Source organism: Pleurodeles waltl, chromosome 3_1, assembly GCF_031143425.1.
Source record: "Pleurodeles waltl isolate 20211129_DDA chromosome 3_1, aPleWal1.hap1.20221129, whole genome shotgun sequence".
Taxonomy (NCBI): Eukaryota; Metazoa; Chordata; class Amphibia; order Caudata; family Salamandridae; genus Pleurodeles; species Pleurodeles waltl.
In genome coordinates, this window is record NC_090440.1 from 1001163632 (window position 1) to 1001181062 (window position 17431).

General features: G+C 42.6%; 1 protein-coding gene across 1 annotated transcript in view; it reads right to left on the reverse strand.

Annotated features, from left to right (window-relative positions):
- Positions 1 to 263: 263 nt before the first annotated feature.
- PLA2R1 (phospholipase A2 receptor 1) overlaps positions 264 to 17431 on the reverse strand; it is a 1061792-nt gene continuing 1044624 nt past the window's right edge. The window contains exons 28-30 of the mRNA XM_069224206.1: positions 9042 to 9215; positions 5034 to 5063; positions 264 to 3325 (exon numbers count right to left, since the gene is read on the reverse strand). Coding sequence (XP_069080307.1) covers positions 3129 to 3325; positions 5034 to 5063; positions 9042 to 9215 — 401 coding nt within the window. The 3' untranslated portion in view covers positions 264 to 3128. The remainder of the gene's footprint in view (positions 3326 to 5033; positions 5064 to 9041; positions 9216 to 17431) is intronic.

The following is a 17431-nucleotide window of genomic DNA, read 5'->3' on the forward strand; positions in this document are numbered from 1 at the left end:
CTTAAACAATAATTCTCCGTCCTAGGGCCCCCAAGGGCCAAAACTGTCGCTCTGCTACCAGAACTGTTAACGCGTCCCTTTATGTCAATTTTATACACATTAGGACTTGTTTTAGGCCAATGAATCTTGTGACCCAGTGGTGAGATACCGTAGGACGAGATAACTGATCAATATGTCAAGCAATATATCAATAATGTCATCAATATCCACCACCACAATACACTTTACTTTGGTTATAGACATGAATAACCACACCTTTTGGTAGAATTTTATCAATTTTATTCCCTATTGATTACAATCTACTAGCAGAAGTGTCAATCTCAAAACCAAGAAGTATAAGAGCATAGTCACAATATGGCAACTGTGATAAGATTTCAATGCAAGAGTTACAAACATAAGAACATAGCACACCGTGAACATAAATCAGAATACAAGAATATCACTTGAGTCTCAGTTCAGCATAGTGTAACGTCAGTCTTTGTCTATTTGCATCAGTCAGAATGATTACCTGTTCTAACCACTAATTAGCATCAGCATGTTGGGCTTCATGCAAAACAATTTAGAACACCAATTTACAAAACATCTAACTATGGCCTCTATAAAAAATAAGCAGTTGGTACCTAGAAAGGAAAAGCAAACAGACAAATTACAAATCACATTGTCATAATTACCCTCCAAGGATTCAGTCAGCACACAGGATCAGTCTTCGTCTTCAGGACATCAGTCGAAACGCCATCAGTCTAACCTCGTCTAAAGGACAGGGGACACTTCCCTCATAAGGAGGAGAAGCGTAAAGGGGCAGCCTACGGGTGAGGATGGTTTATTAAGGCTCAAAGTCACCAAACAGAGTGACAGAGTTTCTGGATAAAATCGACAGCATTCCCTACCTAGTTCCGACGTCCCTTCTGTGACATGAGTTTTTATCCCTTTTTCGTAATACCTTCCCCCAAAATTCTATTGGACATTCACTATACCCCACTATCTTTAACCTATCAAATTATACATTAGGTAATCCTAATTGTCACCCCATGATAATCCATAACATTTTGATTGGTCTTCATAATTGACGTCTTCGGAGGTGGCACGTCCGGTGGGTTTCTTCACCACTTGGCACGTCCTCTCGGGTCATGAGTTCCTTTGTCCATGGTGTAATGTCCTCGTACATTAGATTAATCTACTTTTGTTTCAAATTGTATTTGAATTCATACTAAGGCAGCTAGCATGCGGATGGGAACGGAATATGGTTTGATACATAAAATGAAGAAACGGAACAAATGCAGGGTCATGGCCCTTTACGAGTCAGCACACTGGAAAACAGAGAAAATGCTTTAATATGAGAGCTAGACAGCCAAGTCTACAACTCACGCTAACTTAAGGCCTATGAGATTTTAATACAAATGCGATATCGTAAATGTTAATATAAATCATAGCATGAACAGTTTTACTTAACATTATTAGCTCACGTATATATTTGTGACCACACACATTATAGTTGAAATTCAGATGCATGTTTAAGCAGAACACTAATTATTTTCGTTTTCTATGTAGCATCATTAATCATTGATATAAGCATTTCACGTTTAGTATATGTTATATTTAAACTACGCTCTATCACCTACATTGATGCTGTGCAGCCAAAAGTGCACTGGCACTAGGAAATGACAGGTAAGTACGGTATAATGGTAAATATAGCACTTTCCTGACCTGACCTGCATGAAACAATGATAAATGTGCCTGTTGATGTTTTTAGACTGCCAAATCATGCTTGTTGTTTTGGACTTCGTGATTCTGTTGTTTTTTTTGGAATGTTGCCAAGTTCCTTCCTTTATGTTTCAACTGCAAAATTGTCAGGCCAATCACTCGCCGTCTGCAACCTAAGGGATAAGTCATCTTAATTTACATATTAGTGCTGATGTGGGTCTGATCTTTGCCTTTGCCCCTTGACTATTTTCAAGTTCTTTACTCTATCCGCACACATCGCTAATGTGTGGGTGGCTGCCACCACTATCAGCTCTCCTCCATCTACCTGCTTCTTCACATCACTCCTCTTAGATAACCTCAGATTCCTACAGTGCATGGCGGCCTTTCCACTCACAACTGAACTAAGAAGTCCCATGTTTAGCAGTGATTTGAGAAGTAAACATACAAACTCTCGTAGGCTCCTAGGTGTTCTGGCTCATCAACTTTAAGTCAACATGATATTAACTCTAAATGATATGTTGGTGCTACATACTGCAGGAGATTGCAGCTTTACTTCGAAAAACCATTCTATTCTTAGAGCTGACTATGCACGCTACAGTCCCGCATCATAATGCATAGAATTCGTGTAATATCTCTCCAGTTTGCCTAGCATAATACTGAGGAAAGTATCTCAAAGTCCGCCCCTTATTTATTTGGCCTAATCAACATCTGCTGCATTCCCTAAACTTCAGGGTTTCAGATTTGAATATACTTTAGAGTCTTTCAACTAGACAAATTCTTGGCCACGATCTATGCAGTTCACCTACAAGTTATTCATGTTGTTACCCATCACAGACAGACAATTTGAGGCAAATGGGAGGATGTCAGTTGCAAATTGAACATATGAACTCTAATTATTCGGGTAGAGAACCAAAATGCTTTTGGGCCAATAAATAACAGGATTTTCACCTAAACTGAGCTATTTCTTTTGCCAAAATGAATTGAGACAATGAACGATCTAACTGCGGTGAATTTATTATCCAACTTCAGTGCCCTACTAAAAAGCAATACAGTAAGTAATTTATTGAACATTTCCTTTGCGCCTCCGTTTTTCCATATCTTTATGCACCAGGTCATTGAATTGAAACACATTTTTTTCACACAATAGCCAAGGATATAAAACCAAAGAATGTGACATATAGTTTGGTATTTTTAATTAGTCATTAGTTTGCAAGTAGATTCCCAATATGTTCATGTCATACTTTCATAGAGCGTTCCATCATCTTATTGTAGCAGAATAAACATATACTGAACTCACAAGTATTTACAATATGGTCTGAACAAGTGTTGGTTTGGCCCTTCATTTTATAGAATGTGCTAGTACAACTGAATCCTGATGTACATTTGATAGCAGATGCAACTAAAACAAACATTGTTTTTCACTCTTATCAGTGGTTTGTTTCCAGCTCTGTATTAAAGATGGTTTCTTCAGAATCTGAAGGTGGAGTTGACTCTATGGTTTTGAAAAACTGTATTCTCCGTGACTGACATGTCTTCCTCTTGCAAACACACCACATGAACGCTAGAAGTAGCACAACTATTATCACAAGGATTACTGCAAGCGGTATTATTCCATGGTAAGATGCTGTTGGGAAAGATTTATGAAAAAATTATGTTAGTAGTCAAAACAATCAACATTTATTTGTTCCACATGTTTAGTTGTTTTTATAATTGTTTAGATTGTCTCCCAATAGGCATATGTCTTAATGCAAGAGACTCTTATAGTAGTCTAACTCATTGACATCATCACTATTGAGGCATTGTTTTTTGGTCTCCCTCAGTTTGATCCCACATGGTCTGGCTTGTTTTCAGTCTTTCTAAGTTGCTGGTATATGGTCTAACTCACCACGCAGTGAGTAAAATTAGGCACCACAGATTACCACAGATAACCAACATTGATTCCATCTTTGAGCAGGAGTTACAGAATCTCGAGGAGTGTACATTAGAAATGTACACTTATTCCTGTGGTTTGACGTTAGCATGAACAGCCTACAAAAGTAGGTTTTCACTCCTTCCTTTAGTTCTCCACAAGGGAAATATTTGCACACACGGTGAAGAGTCTTCCGCTTTATTTCTTGACAATATGGTGGTGTTTGGGGAAAACAATCAAATGTTTGAACTTACATTTTACCGCTACAGTTAAGTGTGGTAATTGAGTTAAAAAAAATCACTGGGCATGTTTGTGCATATCCACAAAATTCCAACTTTGTTAGGATTCACCACATTCCAAACAGGCAATCCCCTATCCCTTGGATGAGAATACGAATACTTCCACACCTAACCTTGTTCTTAGAACATAGAGGATCGACCACTAAGTATATTTTACATGTTACAGAAATTCACCAAAAAAACTAAGATAAATGGTCTTTATAGGTAGGAGAAAATGTCAGTTAAAACATACTGTTTTAAATCTTAAAAATCATTGCAATTCACCAGTTATAGTAACTATAACTTGTCCCCTAAAGTAACTATAACTTGTGCCCTCACTTTGCACAGTGTTGCCTTCAATGATAGAATTTCAGATCTTGCAGTGATTTCATCAATGATGTTATAGAACAGGTCTTGTATGATATAATATGTGAAATCATAAGTAGTGCGTAGTGAGGGCATGGATTATAGTTACTTTGTGGCATGTACATATATATATATATATATATATATATATATATATATATATATATATATATATATATATATATGTATATATATATATATACATATATATTACAAAAAAGTACAGGGTTTGCTGAAAATGTTCCATCCTGTTGCTCTTTCGTGCAGTGGTGCTCCCTTCAGGGCTGGACAGGCTATTACATTACAAAAGAAGTTGTCCTGAGACGAAGGCGCACTCCCAAACAGGTTATTGCTGGAATGCAGCAAAACCAGCAAAATACTGAGAAATCTTTAACATTTTCGTTTCTCCCAGGCCTAATGCGTTTCAGACATCTCCATCCTTGTACATTTGGCCTGTGAATGAGGATGGGTTAGACCTGTGAGAAATTAAAATGTTAAAGACTTCTCGGTATGTTGCTAGTTTTGCTGCATTCCGCAATACATGATAACATGTTTGGGAGTGCACCTTCGTCTCAGCACAACTTCTTTTGTACTATCTATCTATCTATCTATCTATCTATCTATCTATCTATCTATCTATCTATCTATCTATCTATCTATATAGCCCCACCTAAAGTATAAAAGTTACATTATGTGTGTGTGTGTATATGTGTGTGTGTGTACTTGTGTGTGTGCTAAATTTCAAAGATCGGAGAAGATATACAAAGCTCACAGCTCACCTTTGCTAGGGTCCACTGTGTCTTCTTTATCTACACCAGAAAAAGAAAAATGGCAACTGTAAACGTATTAAAACAGTAAATTAAATTGTAAAAAGAAATAAACCAACATCTGCTTCCTTTGACTTAGAGAAGGTCTTTCATTCATGGGGAGATGCAAACTCTCACTGACCCCTCCCACCAAATTCCCTGCACAGATTATAATTTACGAAATACATTTAAAATGTATCCCCTAATTGGTAGGGCCACGGGTAGATGCCATAACCAGTATTAATTTAGTAATGCCTCCCGAGAAACCCATTGAAAACATTTGATTTTTTTGCTGCTTGACCCTTCAGTAGGGAGGCCTATACTACCTAATGTTATAGAATTATATTTTTGATGTGTCTGTTTGTAATTTACAATGTTTAAAAATGGTTCTTCAATAAGTGTCATGTTCCTAGGCTGCAACAGACATTTTGCTTTATTTTCGGTAAATTATATTGTATTATTATGAACTAATGAAGATCATATCCAGTGATCTATATTTATGTACTTAGTTAAATTATAGGGACATTTTATTTAAGAAGGCTGAATTTCTCTATCCTTTTAAAACACTCTCTTGTAATGGCATTTACCGTTGTAAGTGCATGCTATCGTCAATTTAGATTTCTTTGAAGTATTCTATGATTTGCTGTATAAGTCACCGAAGTACATAAAGGTCACAATGTGTTTTGCATCATGTTTTCTAATGAGTCTATTTTCTACTGCTTGATGAATTACTGCAAATGTGCACATTATCCCTTGCACAAATGCTCACATTTCCATTGGTGAGGATTGGTACATTAATACGAAAGGGGGATTGGTGTATTACTTTGCTGCTTCGCATGACTGTTTTTAAGGGGATGTAGACGCATAGTCACACTGTAACTCACACTCGTGGGGCTACTAAGACAGACGCATGTGCAAAAGCATACAGGAGTCAACCCTCATCGGTACGAAGCAAACTTATGTTCATCTTGAGAAAAGCTTCACTGAAAGTGGTTACACCATGAAAAGTTGGAAATATAAATCCCACTGACCCATAGAAAACATATAGGTTAGGCTGGTTAAAACTCTTTCTCTGCATTTTCCCTCTGGGAAGTAGGCAGTGATGCCTTCTAGTTTAAATACTTCATCATTTATTTATATTTCCTCATGCACAAAATATTTTTCTCAGTGGAGAAACGTCTTTCATTGCACTCCACTGATGTTGGTGGTGTTCCCTCCATATTTTCATCATAAATATGCATTAACTCAGTGCTTAATGTTATCTGGTGATTGACGGTGGGGTCCTTATTTTCAGGGACCGGCATTTGTTTTTCCTTGTCAGACATTTACTGAAAGCAAGAGAGGGAAAAACACACTCAGAGGAAAGAAAGAGGAAGAGAAAGTCAGAAAACACACCACAAAGAGAGAAATCAGTAACTTGCATGCATTATATATAGGGACAGGGATTTTCCGATAGTGGATTGAAAACGCACAAGGTGGATTCAAGACTATGCAGCCTTAACATTTGGCACACCCACGTGTAATAGTACCAGCTGCAGACTTCTGAGCTCAACTTTGGACACCAGTTGTCATTCTTTTGCAAATTAAGCACTACATTAACTTCTGTCTTTGATAGGAACAAATCTCGGACCAAGTGAAAAGTAAGGTGTCTTACACAAGTTTGACATACCCACGAACCAGCAGGTTTGTGGTTGTTCATCAACCTTACAAGGCCTCTCCTCTTTGGAACACCCAGTCTTTGCCCCTTTGAGGACATTTACTCACATGTAAAATTACACCATATTGGAATAATTTAACTCGTGTTTAAGTCACAGTAAGAGTTTAATGTCCAGTTTTGAAAATAGAAAGGGCTGAATGTAAGAAAAACTGGTCACAATATATTGGTTGCAATTTGCAACCAGTATTCTTGCGACCAGTGTGGTAATTTGTAACGTGACATATGAATTAATAGGTCATTTTGCTAATTACTGATTTGAAGTGGGTCACAATTTGATCTGCCTCATAAATATTAATGAGGTAGGTCACAATTTGTGACCTAGTAGGATTCGCTGTCATCACAAGGACAGTGGGGTGCTAGGGTCAGCAGACCACCATGTCTGTCATTGCTTTTAAATTAAGCAAACATTTTTTTAAGTGCGTTTAAAACTTAAAATGTTCCATTTTCACTCCATTTCGGTCGCAAAATATTAGTACATACCACTATGATTTGGTAATTGGAAGTGATGCCCTAAACATGCTCTTCCCAAATACCAAATCCTTATAAGGTCTCAAACCAAATTGTGATTTGGCGGTGTGTTACGAAATCATACGTTGGGTTTGATACATTACTAAAAGCTTTTTAGCAATTGCAGAAAGTTTTCATACATCAAGCTCAAAATGTGAAGTAATACCCGTAAAAAAGGCTACGTGTGCCTCCACGTTCAACTTAGGTGAATATTTGGCTTTAGGCATCTGGCCCTGAGAATTACTAAAACCTATGTGCTGCTAGGAAATCGGGGGGCCTGATTTAAGAAAAGTGGTACTGCACCCAGAGCGCCGCTACTTTCCTTGGGCCCCTTAGTAGCCCCCTAACCCCACCATGTGTGCGTCGTATCTAAGATACTGCGCACCATGGCGGTAGTTAGGGAAACTAGCGTCAACCTTTTTGATGGTAGTTTAGAGCTTTGCAGGAGTAGCGTAAAAAACGTTGACGCTAATCCTGCAAAGCCCTTTGAGGCCCATTGAAAGCAATGGTATGCCTCATTTTAACACCTGCTCTGAGCAGCCGTTAAAAGTGCTGAAAATAATGATGCAAAGAAATCTCTTAGATTTCTTTGTGCTATTATTTTGCCCCCCCCCTAATGGGGAATACTCCCTTTGCATACATTAAGCCTGGCACAGCCATAATGTAGCGCACAGGGTTACAAAGTGGCGCAACTTTGTAAATTTGATGTGGCGAGTTTAGCCTTGTTGGGCCACATTAGTGTAAAAAAAAATACACTTAAGTAGCACAAGGAGGCGCTAAGGGCTCTTAAACCAGCTCCTAAGTGTGTTTGTTCACAGGCATTTACATGCATCTGGAAAAGTGCTAAAACATAGTGTCACAGAGCACTTGCTCCTTGCCAATTTGAATAGTCTGCAGCAGAGGCACATCTGCTTATTTTGTCTTGTGAGCCTCATAATTTTGTATTTGGTCCTATTAATGATCTACAATATCCCCTGAAACCAGTTTAGTCGTACCAGACATAAATAGATAATATCTGGCTTTCTAAAGATGCAGGATAATAATCCAAGGCAAAACAAGCACTGTGCTTGCCCATAGGTATGGCTTTCAAGGAATGTTTGATGGTAATGTTAAGTATTACAAGTAAATAACATGATAATGAATGTGTTTTTGCATGGAAGCAAAGAACTTTAAACATATTGGTGTAGGTTAAAAGGTCAGGCACTGTCAACCAGACCTAAAAATCCACGTAAGGAAGTAACAACCCAACTTCTGTCTGCAATGCAGCCAGACAAAAACAAACACCATAAATGATCTAGTTATCTTAACACACTTTCATAACATTACAATACCATGTCATGTGTGTTCCCCTTACAGTTTATCCACAGGCTGCTGGATAAATAAACAAAACGATCACAGCTGCGAGCAGGGCAAGCACTTTTTTGTGGAAGCACTCAGCCTCTGCCCAATCAAACGTACTCCTGGCTCCTAACGTGGACAGAGTCATAGCCCCTCCATAGTAATAAACAGTTATCCAATAACTTGGGGTGCGTTTATCAACAGAAAATGATATATGTAGCCATTCAATACTAAATTTGTTGTATGATTGATCGAAAGCAGCTTAAAATCTATAGCACATTTGCACTTCTGTGTTCAGTCCAACTCAAATGGTGTGAGGTGTACTAAACAGACTAAAACCTACCCGTCCGTACACTTCTTACCAAAGAGTACTAAAGCAAGTAAATAATAATAAAAAAAACACTTTATTTAGTTGTTACCTGCACGTGCTTTACATATAAAGCCAATTTTATCTGCGCAGTCGATGGCAAGCCATTCTCCATCGAGCATCACCACAGCAGCACAGAAGCCAGATCTTCCTTTCCACTCAGGTTCTCCTGCAGCCCAGTTCGAATAATTTAAAGGAGTCCCATCATACCACATGCCAGACTCACCTGCGAAAAACAGTGCATAGTAGGTAAATTCTGTTCTCTTAGCCATGCTTGTGAATTACACACGTTTGTAGAGTTTTAGATCAAATGCTAAACCATACCAGCAGTGCGGAAACCAGAGCCCACATTCATTTGAGTTTTTGAGTGGACAGAGGATTTTTCACTGATAACGTTTCGCACTTCTCTCTAGTGTCCTTGCAATTCTGCATGTTCAGACAGATATATGGAAACCAGCGCAGACAAAGCCAATAGTTCAGGCTTTAGTGTGCAAACAGAGGCATGAACAAAAGTGTACTTGTACCTGCCAGTGTATGTATATGTTAAAGCCAGATTTGTTGCCCTTATCAACGCTTATGATTTTTGACATGTGTGATGGCACAGTTGATCACACAAAAAGCATTATTGAAAGCAGGAAACAAAATAAAATATTGTGTTGTAGAAATCAAGTAGCTTACTTCTAACATGCATAGTTTGTTCAAGCTATGCACTTTCTAATTACAATAAACTTTACCTGCCTAACTATTATATAATTGAAGATGGTGGAATGAAGTACGCAACCGCCTTACTACAATATAACGGTGATATAAAGAAATACTCTACACATAAAACACTGGTCCCAGTAATACCATTACATGTACGGATGTAAGAGTCTCTCATGCATTGCAATGCAAGCACTCCATAAGAGGTAGAATGGTGCACCAACGATCCAAATAACACGATGTGAATAGCAAATATTTTTCAGTGAGAGATTTTAGAACAGTCTATACCAGTGGTGGCTGGTGAGGTTTGAGAGTGGTGGGGCTGGACTTGGTCCCGCGAGGGAGGGGTATAAGGGCATTAAAGGGGATTTCTGCTTTTTTACTGCCTAGCCACTTCTTTGCATTGGGGTCCATGCCAGCCTTGCTGCCACACCGACTACTGTGGAGGATCAACATAACTATGCTCCTGCACCAGTCATGTCTGCGACCGCCTCCACACATGTACCAGCACCCCTTGTGCACTTTCTTGTGAAGCATGAGGCTGCTGCAAACTATGCCTACAACACTTGTAGCCCAGCAGTGTGCACTTACAGTTATGAGTGCAACAGTGACTAATAGATTCCATTGAAAAATGCACAGTGGCTCCTCTTTCGTTGTGATCCGTTGTGATTGGCATCAGCTTCTGTCACAATTTCTGCAAATTGCAATATAACTTCTATTAAAATGATGTCAAAGTCACATTTAAATGGCATCACCAAATATCCAGTGTGTAAGGAAAACACAGTGAAATAGAGTATAAAGGTGAAAGGCAGAGGGGACAAAGTGCAATAGAGAACATAAGCACACCATAGGAGTGGCCAGAGGGCGACAGGCAAGACACCAAAGGGACAACAGCTGGAAGAGAAAATACTGGCTTAACAGAACAGCAGGAAACTCAAAGATGATGCATGAAGCCAGTCAACCAACCCCAACCCCCCAGAACTTTACTAGAGGTAGCTTCTGTCTCCCTCTTGTATGCTCTGTTATGCTCCAAGTCCCCCCTACCTCAACTACCCCTGGGTGCAACAGGACAGGAACATGACCTGGTCAGCACCACCAGATAAATTACCTCCATGTAGGTCCACCGGGAGTGGAATGAAGGGGGTGGACTTGGGGCAAAAAGAGTAACAGGGTTAAAGATGCTGTGAATTTGCCGCCTACCCTATAACCCCCTGACCCTGACCTCAGAGTAGGAGAGCACGGCAGCATAACCCACAAGCAGGATATGTGGGTTCAGCACTCTCCTTCTTCATGCTCCCTGCACTCTGTCCCAATACTGCCCTTTTGGGGTCACTGCCTTCAGTGTGCAGCCCCTCTAAGTACTCCTGAGTCCTCGTGCACATGACGTACGTGAGAGATGAAGGAGAGAGGGATGTGAGAGAAAGAGGCCTGGCAGGGGAGGAAGAGTGACAGGATATAGGACAGGAATTAGGAAGTGATACAGGAGAGTGAGATTCAGGGGACAACCTGGTGAGGGACATATGAGCGAGAAGTGTGTTCGTTCATTAGGTACTGGGAGCGAGTTAAGAGACATGGGAAAGGACAGAAAAGACAGGAGATCGAAAGAAACTTCATGGAAAATTAATGAGATGTGAAAGGGGAGAGAGGAAGCAAGAGAAGTGGAGAGAGGCAAACCATGGGAAATGCGAGGAGCAAACAAGTGGAAAAGAAAGTACTAAAGAACAAAGAGACACATGGGGCACAGCAAAAACAAAATAGTCCCTCCAGTGAAATGGAATGGGAAGGATACTTGCCATCCCTTTCAAGTTCTTTAAGTTAGTTTAATACAAGTTAATGGCCCTCATTGCAACCCTGGCGGTCATGGACCGCCAGGTTGGATGGCCACAGAAGCACCGCCAACAGGCTGGTGGTGCTTCATGTGGCATTCCGACCGCGGCGGTAGAGCCGCAGTCGCCCAGCCCGGTCCGGCGGTTTCCCGCCGGATTTCCCCCGGCTCGGAGAATCCTCCATGGTAGCGCTGCAAGCAGCGCCGCCATGGGGATTCCGACCCCTTTCCCGCCAGCCTGTTTCTGGCGGTTTTTACCGCCAGCCTGTTTCTGGAGGTTTTTACCACCAGGAACAGGATGGTGGGAACGGGTGTCGTGGGGCCCCTGGGGGCCTCAGCATAATTTTCACTGTCTGCATAGCAGACAGTGAAAATCGCGACGGGTGCAACTGCACCCGTCGCACCCCTGCAGCCCAGCGGGAAAGTCAGAATGGCCTCCGCGGTCTTCTGACCGCGGAGCGGCCAATTGGCGGGGTAAGTTTGGCGGGTGGCAACCGCCGCCCGCCAAACTTGGAATGACCCCCAATATGTTTTTACCGCCAAGCTAATATCTTTTTACTGCCAGTTTAAGATCACACCCATTTCATGGCAGGCACAGAGTTGGTTCAAACAAATCATTAAGCCACATCAAACCTTTGGAAATAACCTCAGACCATCATTCCAGCCATGTTAGCGGAGGCCTGAATGTGACAAAAGTATCTTATAAATTGCCAGAGATGCCAGTGCCAGGGATCTCAAGCACATTCAATCCTAGCTATTGTTTAGTTTGCATTCCGGTACTTGTAGTTTTTGTTTTTCTCATATTAAACGCAGATCTGCGGTTTGAATTTATTAAAGAGTAAAGGGCTGGAAATCATTTATTGGTTCTGGTGACATGTTAACGTTTACACAGATGTGTGTTCTTGTGCATGTATGAGTGGATGTGCGTGTGTTTAAGCAGCATGGAACAGTTTTGTACAGTCAGTAGTGTAGCCACAATGATGGTGGAGAGGCTAGTTGACCAGTGCCAAGTGTGGCACCCACAGCTTTTGTAATATGTATACATTCTGCTAAAGGGAACCATTCTATGATGTGTGTAACATCCCCTGGAGCCACTCTTGCCATCTCCACATGGGGTTCTCAGCACTGCCCAGTGCAATCTCCCAGTGTCCGAGCTGAGCTCCTCATCATCACCAGAGCTCCTTGTGACAGAGGGCCTGTTCTGTCCCTGGCACTGCCAACATGTCCCCTTCATGGACTTCGCTGGAACGAACCCCAGCTGGGCATCTCGCTTCACATTCTGGGCAGCTGGGCCAAGATGAGGCACACATCCTTTTCCATCCTGTGTCTGTGCGTCAGCATTCAACCAGAGCAGGGCAGCCTGTCTGGTAGCCTTGATAGTCTGGGCACATGTCTCTGCCCCCTGCAGTCTCAGACCGGGCTGTATTACACCTAACCTGCCGCCAGTGCAGCTGCTCTGCCTCTTGGGTGGCTCCTCCATGCCCATAAGATTAAAAAAACATATTTATATACCTGAGAACTAAGATGGATGTCAGGAAGTTTTTAAATATGCCTGAGAGCCCAAATTTGTGCCTCATATGAAGGAAGCAGGAAACATTCATTAGGGGTGTCTCTGCGCAGCGCTTTCACTCAGCTGCTTTATGCCAACAGCAGAACCAGACCCTGAAACTGTCCCAGTTACAACAAACAAAATGGGCCTGGGCCCGGAAGGTGTCACTTTTTTTTTACCTTACTCTGCCGCAGTTCCTGGTCTGTCGATTCCTTCACAGACACGACACACAACGTCGGAGTCGAAGTAGAGTCACCACACAAACTTACAGTGCTTTATACAAGGACACTGCTGACTCTGCAAACTGCAGTAAATATCCAGCCATGTGTCTGAACACTCAGCCGCACACTGGAGCTAAAAGGCATCCAGCTCCAAATCATGTGCACAAAGCAGTGTTTCTCACTCACACCACAAATTGACTCGAGTCTGCGCAGACTCGATTTCTTGCCTTCCAGCCTGCAGCCAGTCTACCACACCCATTCCCATCTCGTCACAGGGTGTGGTTCCCACCCCACCATGTGACAAGTTGGGAAAGGGTGGGGTGACAATGTTTTTCAGACCCTGATTTACGTGTAGGCTTAGAGCTACTGGGCTTGCATATGAAACGCCCGTGGCTAACTTTACCTCCACGTCATCATGGGGTGGAGGCTGGGCCTTGATACTCAGTCTTTGCTGAGCTGATGACCTTGCAGGCCTGTGAGACTGTCAGCCTAGCAAATACTTTTGGAGAAACGCTGTGAAAGAGCGTGAGTCAGTGTCCCCACTACGATTATCAACAATCATAGCAGTAACACATCGAGTGGAACAGACAGTGCCCCAAAGCAATTTAAAAGCGTATATTAAACAGATTTTGCATTCCTCTGTTTGCCACATTTTTACTGTAAATTTAAGGAGGGCGGAGCCCCGACGCCCTTATACAGAAACCGCCACTGGTCTATACCCAGTAAGAATTAAGTTTTCTGACAGCTGCGTTGTCATGCTAGACCGTAAGCGTCCCAAGTTTGCCAGCAATTTACATTTCAGGGTGCCACCCTCATATCATAGATAGGCTTTGTGGACGTAGGTGCTCTGGCCTACTCAGGCTTGAGAGTGAAGATTTGGCACGTTTTGGATATCTTAATCTGGGTGTTAGGAGAAGCAAGTTATAGGTATGTCTATCCCTTTTATTGTACATATCAAGCATCTGGATGCACTCAAATAATTTTTATGTGGAGTACAAATCAGTTTTGGTCACAACTAATGGAATTATTGGACTGTATTTTGAACGCTTTTAACAATCTCAAAAGTGTATGTGTAACTCTCAGCCAATTGTGACCAATGTGCTCAGGACGGCCCGAGCAGGGTGCTAGGCATTGTTTGATCACGCAGTGGGATCCCTCACCTCTGGTAGCAGCTTCAAAAGTTAAGCCTTTTGGTCCTTGTGGCCTTAGGAATGGGTCCTCTGCAAACACCCTCAGTTGCTCTAGTTTGGTGTCACATTTTAGATTGCATCTCCCCTGGCCTCCACCCCATTTTTGGCCATCTTGGTAAATGTCCCTTCCCTGAGCTCTGGGCCAGTAGAGACTACATGTGATCTGATCAGGAGAGCTAAACATTGGTGTTGTAGAAAGGGGGTATGTCTGCTTATGACTCTGCTAAGTTCATTATGGCCAGGCGAGAGGGCTGGATAGGTGGTGAGAGAAAACAGTTTGATGGGTACTCTTCAGTCTTGAATTTCAGACAACAGGAAAAAGGGGGGCGCTTGTTTCCCGCTTGCTAGTGGAGGGGGTGAGGGGATCAAATACTAATGTGCTTCCTTTAGTTTTCTCTATTCTCCAATCTTGGGGCATATGTCAAGGCCCCGCAAGTACCTTCAATGACACTCGGAGGGAGGAGGGACTCAGTTGAGTCGGGAATCGGTAGTGCTGCTGGAACTCAAGAATAGGTTCCAGCTTCTGGGGGACCTGGGAAGTTTTGATTGAGAGAGGCTGGATAGCTAAGATCCTCAGGATATTGGGACCAACCATAAAGCTAAGGCCCAGAAAGGGCGTCCTCCCCATATGAACATTTGTAGTTGGAATGTAGCTGGGTTGAGTAATAAATGTGAGGACAAAGTCTGGTTAGGGAAATTGAAAGAGTTTGAAATACTGGGTTTGCAAGAAACCTGGGAAGTAGAGTCTAATTATTGTTTGGAAGGGTATACTGCCTTTGCACTAGGGACAGAGCAGACGCAGCTAGGAAGAGCTGGGAGGGGTGTCTGCTTTTATTGATATCCCTTAGCTTAAGATGTATCCTGTTCTAGATTGTGCTCGATGTCAGGCACTTGCTAGTGGTTAAACTTGAATTTGAGGGTCTTCCCAGTATTTTCTTGGTAAATATTCATAAGTCATTTGATTGGGATTTCCTCACTGAGCATTTAAGCACCACTCTACATGTTTTTTTACAGTCCATTGAAGGTATGTTAAATGGCCCTTACTTTATCATTCTGCTGGGAGTTTTTAATTTACATCTTTGTCCTTTGACTTGTTTTGACTTTGATAGCCCTCTGGGTGCTGGCCCTGTTCAGGGCTCTCATTTTGAGCACTCAGCTGAGGGCAGTGCCCTGGATGATATCATTGCAGATGTTAATTTGGTACATACTAGAGAGGATTCGGCAGGGCCAATGGTTCCAACTTTTAAAGCAAGAGGGGGGAATACCATTATCAATTATGTATTTGTCTCAGCTTTTTTGGAGCAGTTTGTTTGTGGATTTCAGGTACAGTGGTCTGCTTTAGTGACCATAATCCATTGGCCCTTTATCTGGATTGGGGAATTTGTTATGCTTCAAATAGGAGAGAAGCCTTCAAATATAGAGATTACGCCATATGACCAGGGTCAAAGATTAAAATGGAGCTCTGTAGTTCATGATTTATTTTTTTAGACTCTCTATGAGGTTTGTGACTGAGAATATGATCAGTGTTTGAATGCCTCTGAGAATGATGGCCTCCTTTTGGAAGCCTTTAGCAGTATCTGTAAACACGTTAAGTGCAATTTTAGGATTAGGAGAAAACAGGGTCAATCATTGGGGGAGAGGTGGTTCGATTTTCAAAGTTAGCTATCCAAGCCTGTAAGAAAGAAATCAGGGAGCAAGCTTAGGTGGACTTGGTGAACCCTTTCTACTTAAATAATAGTGCTCTCTTTTGGGAAATTGTAAATTGGCCCTTTTTAACAAGGCCACAGAGGGTACCACTCCAGCAGAGGGGTGGGAAAAGAACTTCTCAGGAATTTATGGTAACTCATTGGAGTGCTTGACCCCTGTTGTTTGTACGGGGCATGGGGAGGTAGAGGCCACTTAGTTTACAGAGGAGGAAGGAGAGGCCGCCTTAGTTTGTTCTTCCAAGAATAAGGCCCCCGGGCCTAATGGGGTACTTGCCGACTTATTTCTCCACGATACTTCTTTTTTGGTCCAAGATTCTACCCTTGATCAGGACCTGAACTTGCATCTGTTAGTGAGTAAGTACAGAGTGGTCAAAAATGAGCGGCTATATGCTGGATTTATGGATTTGCCTTCAGCATTTGATCGGATCAATACAGCCAAGTTATGGACCATGTTAGCTGATATGGATCCGGATATCAGTCTTGTTAGCTTTTTGAATGATCTTCATCAGGATTCTATGGCAGTTGTTAGATTCAATTACAAATTGTCCTTCACAGAACCAATAAAAAATTACAAAGGGCTGAGGAAGGGCTTTATTCTAGTCCCCTGTTATTTTCTTTATATATTAACATTATGGGGGTCATTCTGACCCTGGCGGCCGGTGGCCGCCAGGGCCACCGACCACGGGAGCACCGCCAACAGGCTGGCGGTGCTCCCACGAGCATTCTGACCGCGGCGGTTCAGCCGCGGTCAGAAGCGCAAAGTCGGCGGTCTCCCGCCGACTTCCCGCTGCTCGGGGGAACGCGCTCCGCCGCCATGGGGATTCTGACACCCCCTACCGCCATCCTGTTCCTGGCGGGTCTCCCGCCAGGAACAGGATGGCGGTAGGGGATGCCGCGGGGCCCCTGGGGGCCCCTGCAGTGCCCATGCCAATGGCATGGGCACTGCAGGGGCCCCCGTAAGAGGGCCCCACTGTGTATTTCAGTGTCTGCAATGCAGACACTGAAATATGCGACGGGTGCAAACTGCACCCGTCGCACCCCTGCAACTACGCCGGCTCAATTCTGAGCCGGCGTCCTCGTTGCAGGGGCATTTCCTCTGGGCCGGCGGGCGCTCTTTTGGAGAGCGCCCGCCGGCCCAGAGGAAATGTCTGAATGGCCGCCGCGGTCTTTTGACCGCGGTGCGGTCATTTGGCGGCTCCCGCCGCCCGCCGGGCTCAGAATGAGCCCCTATGTGTCCAGATGTAAGGAT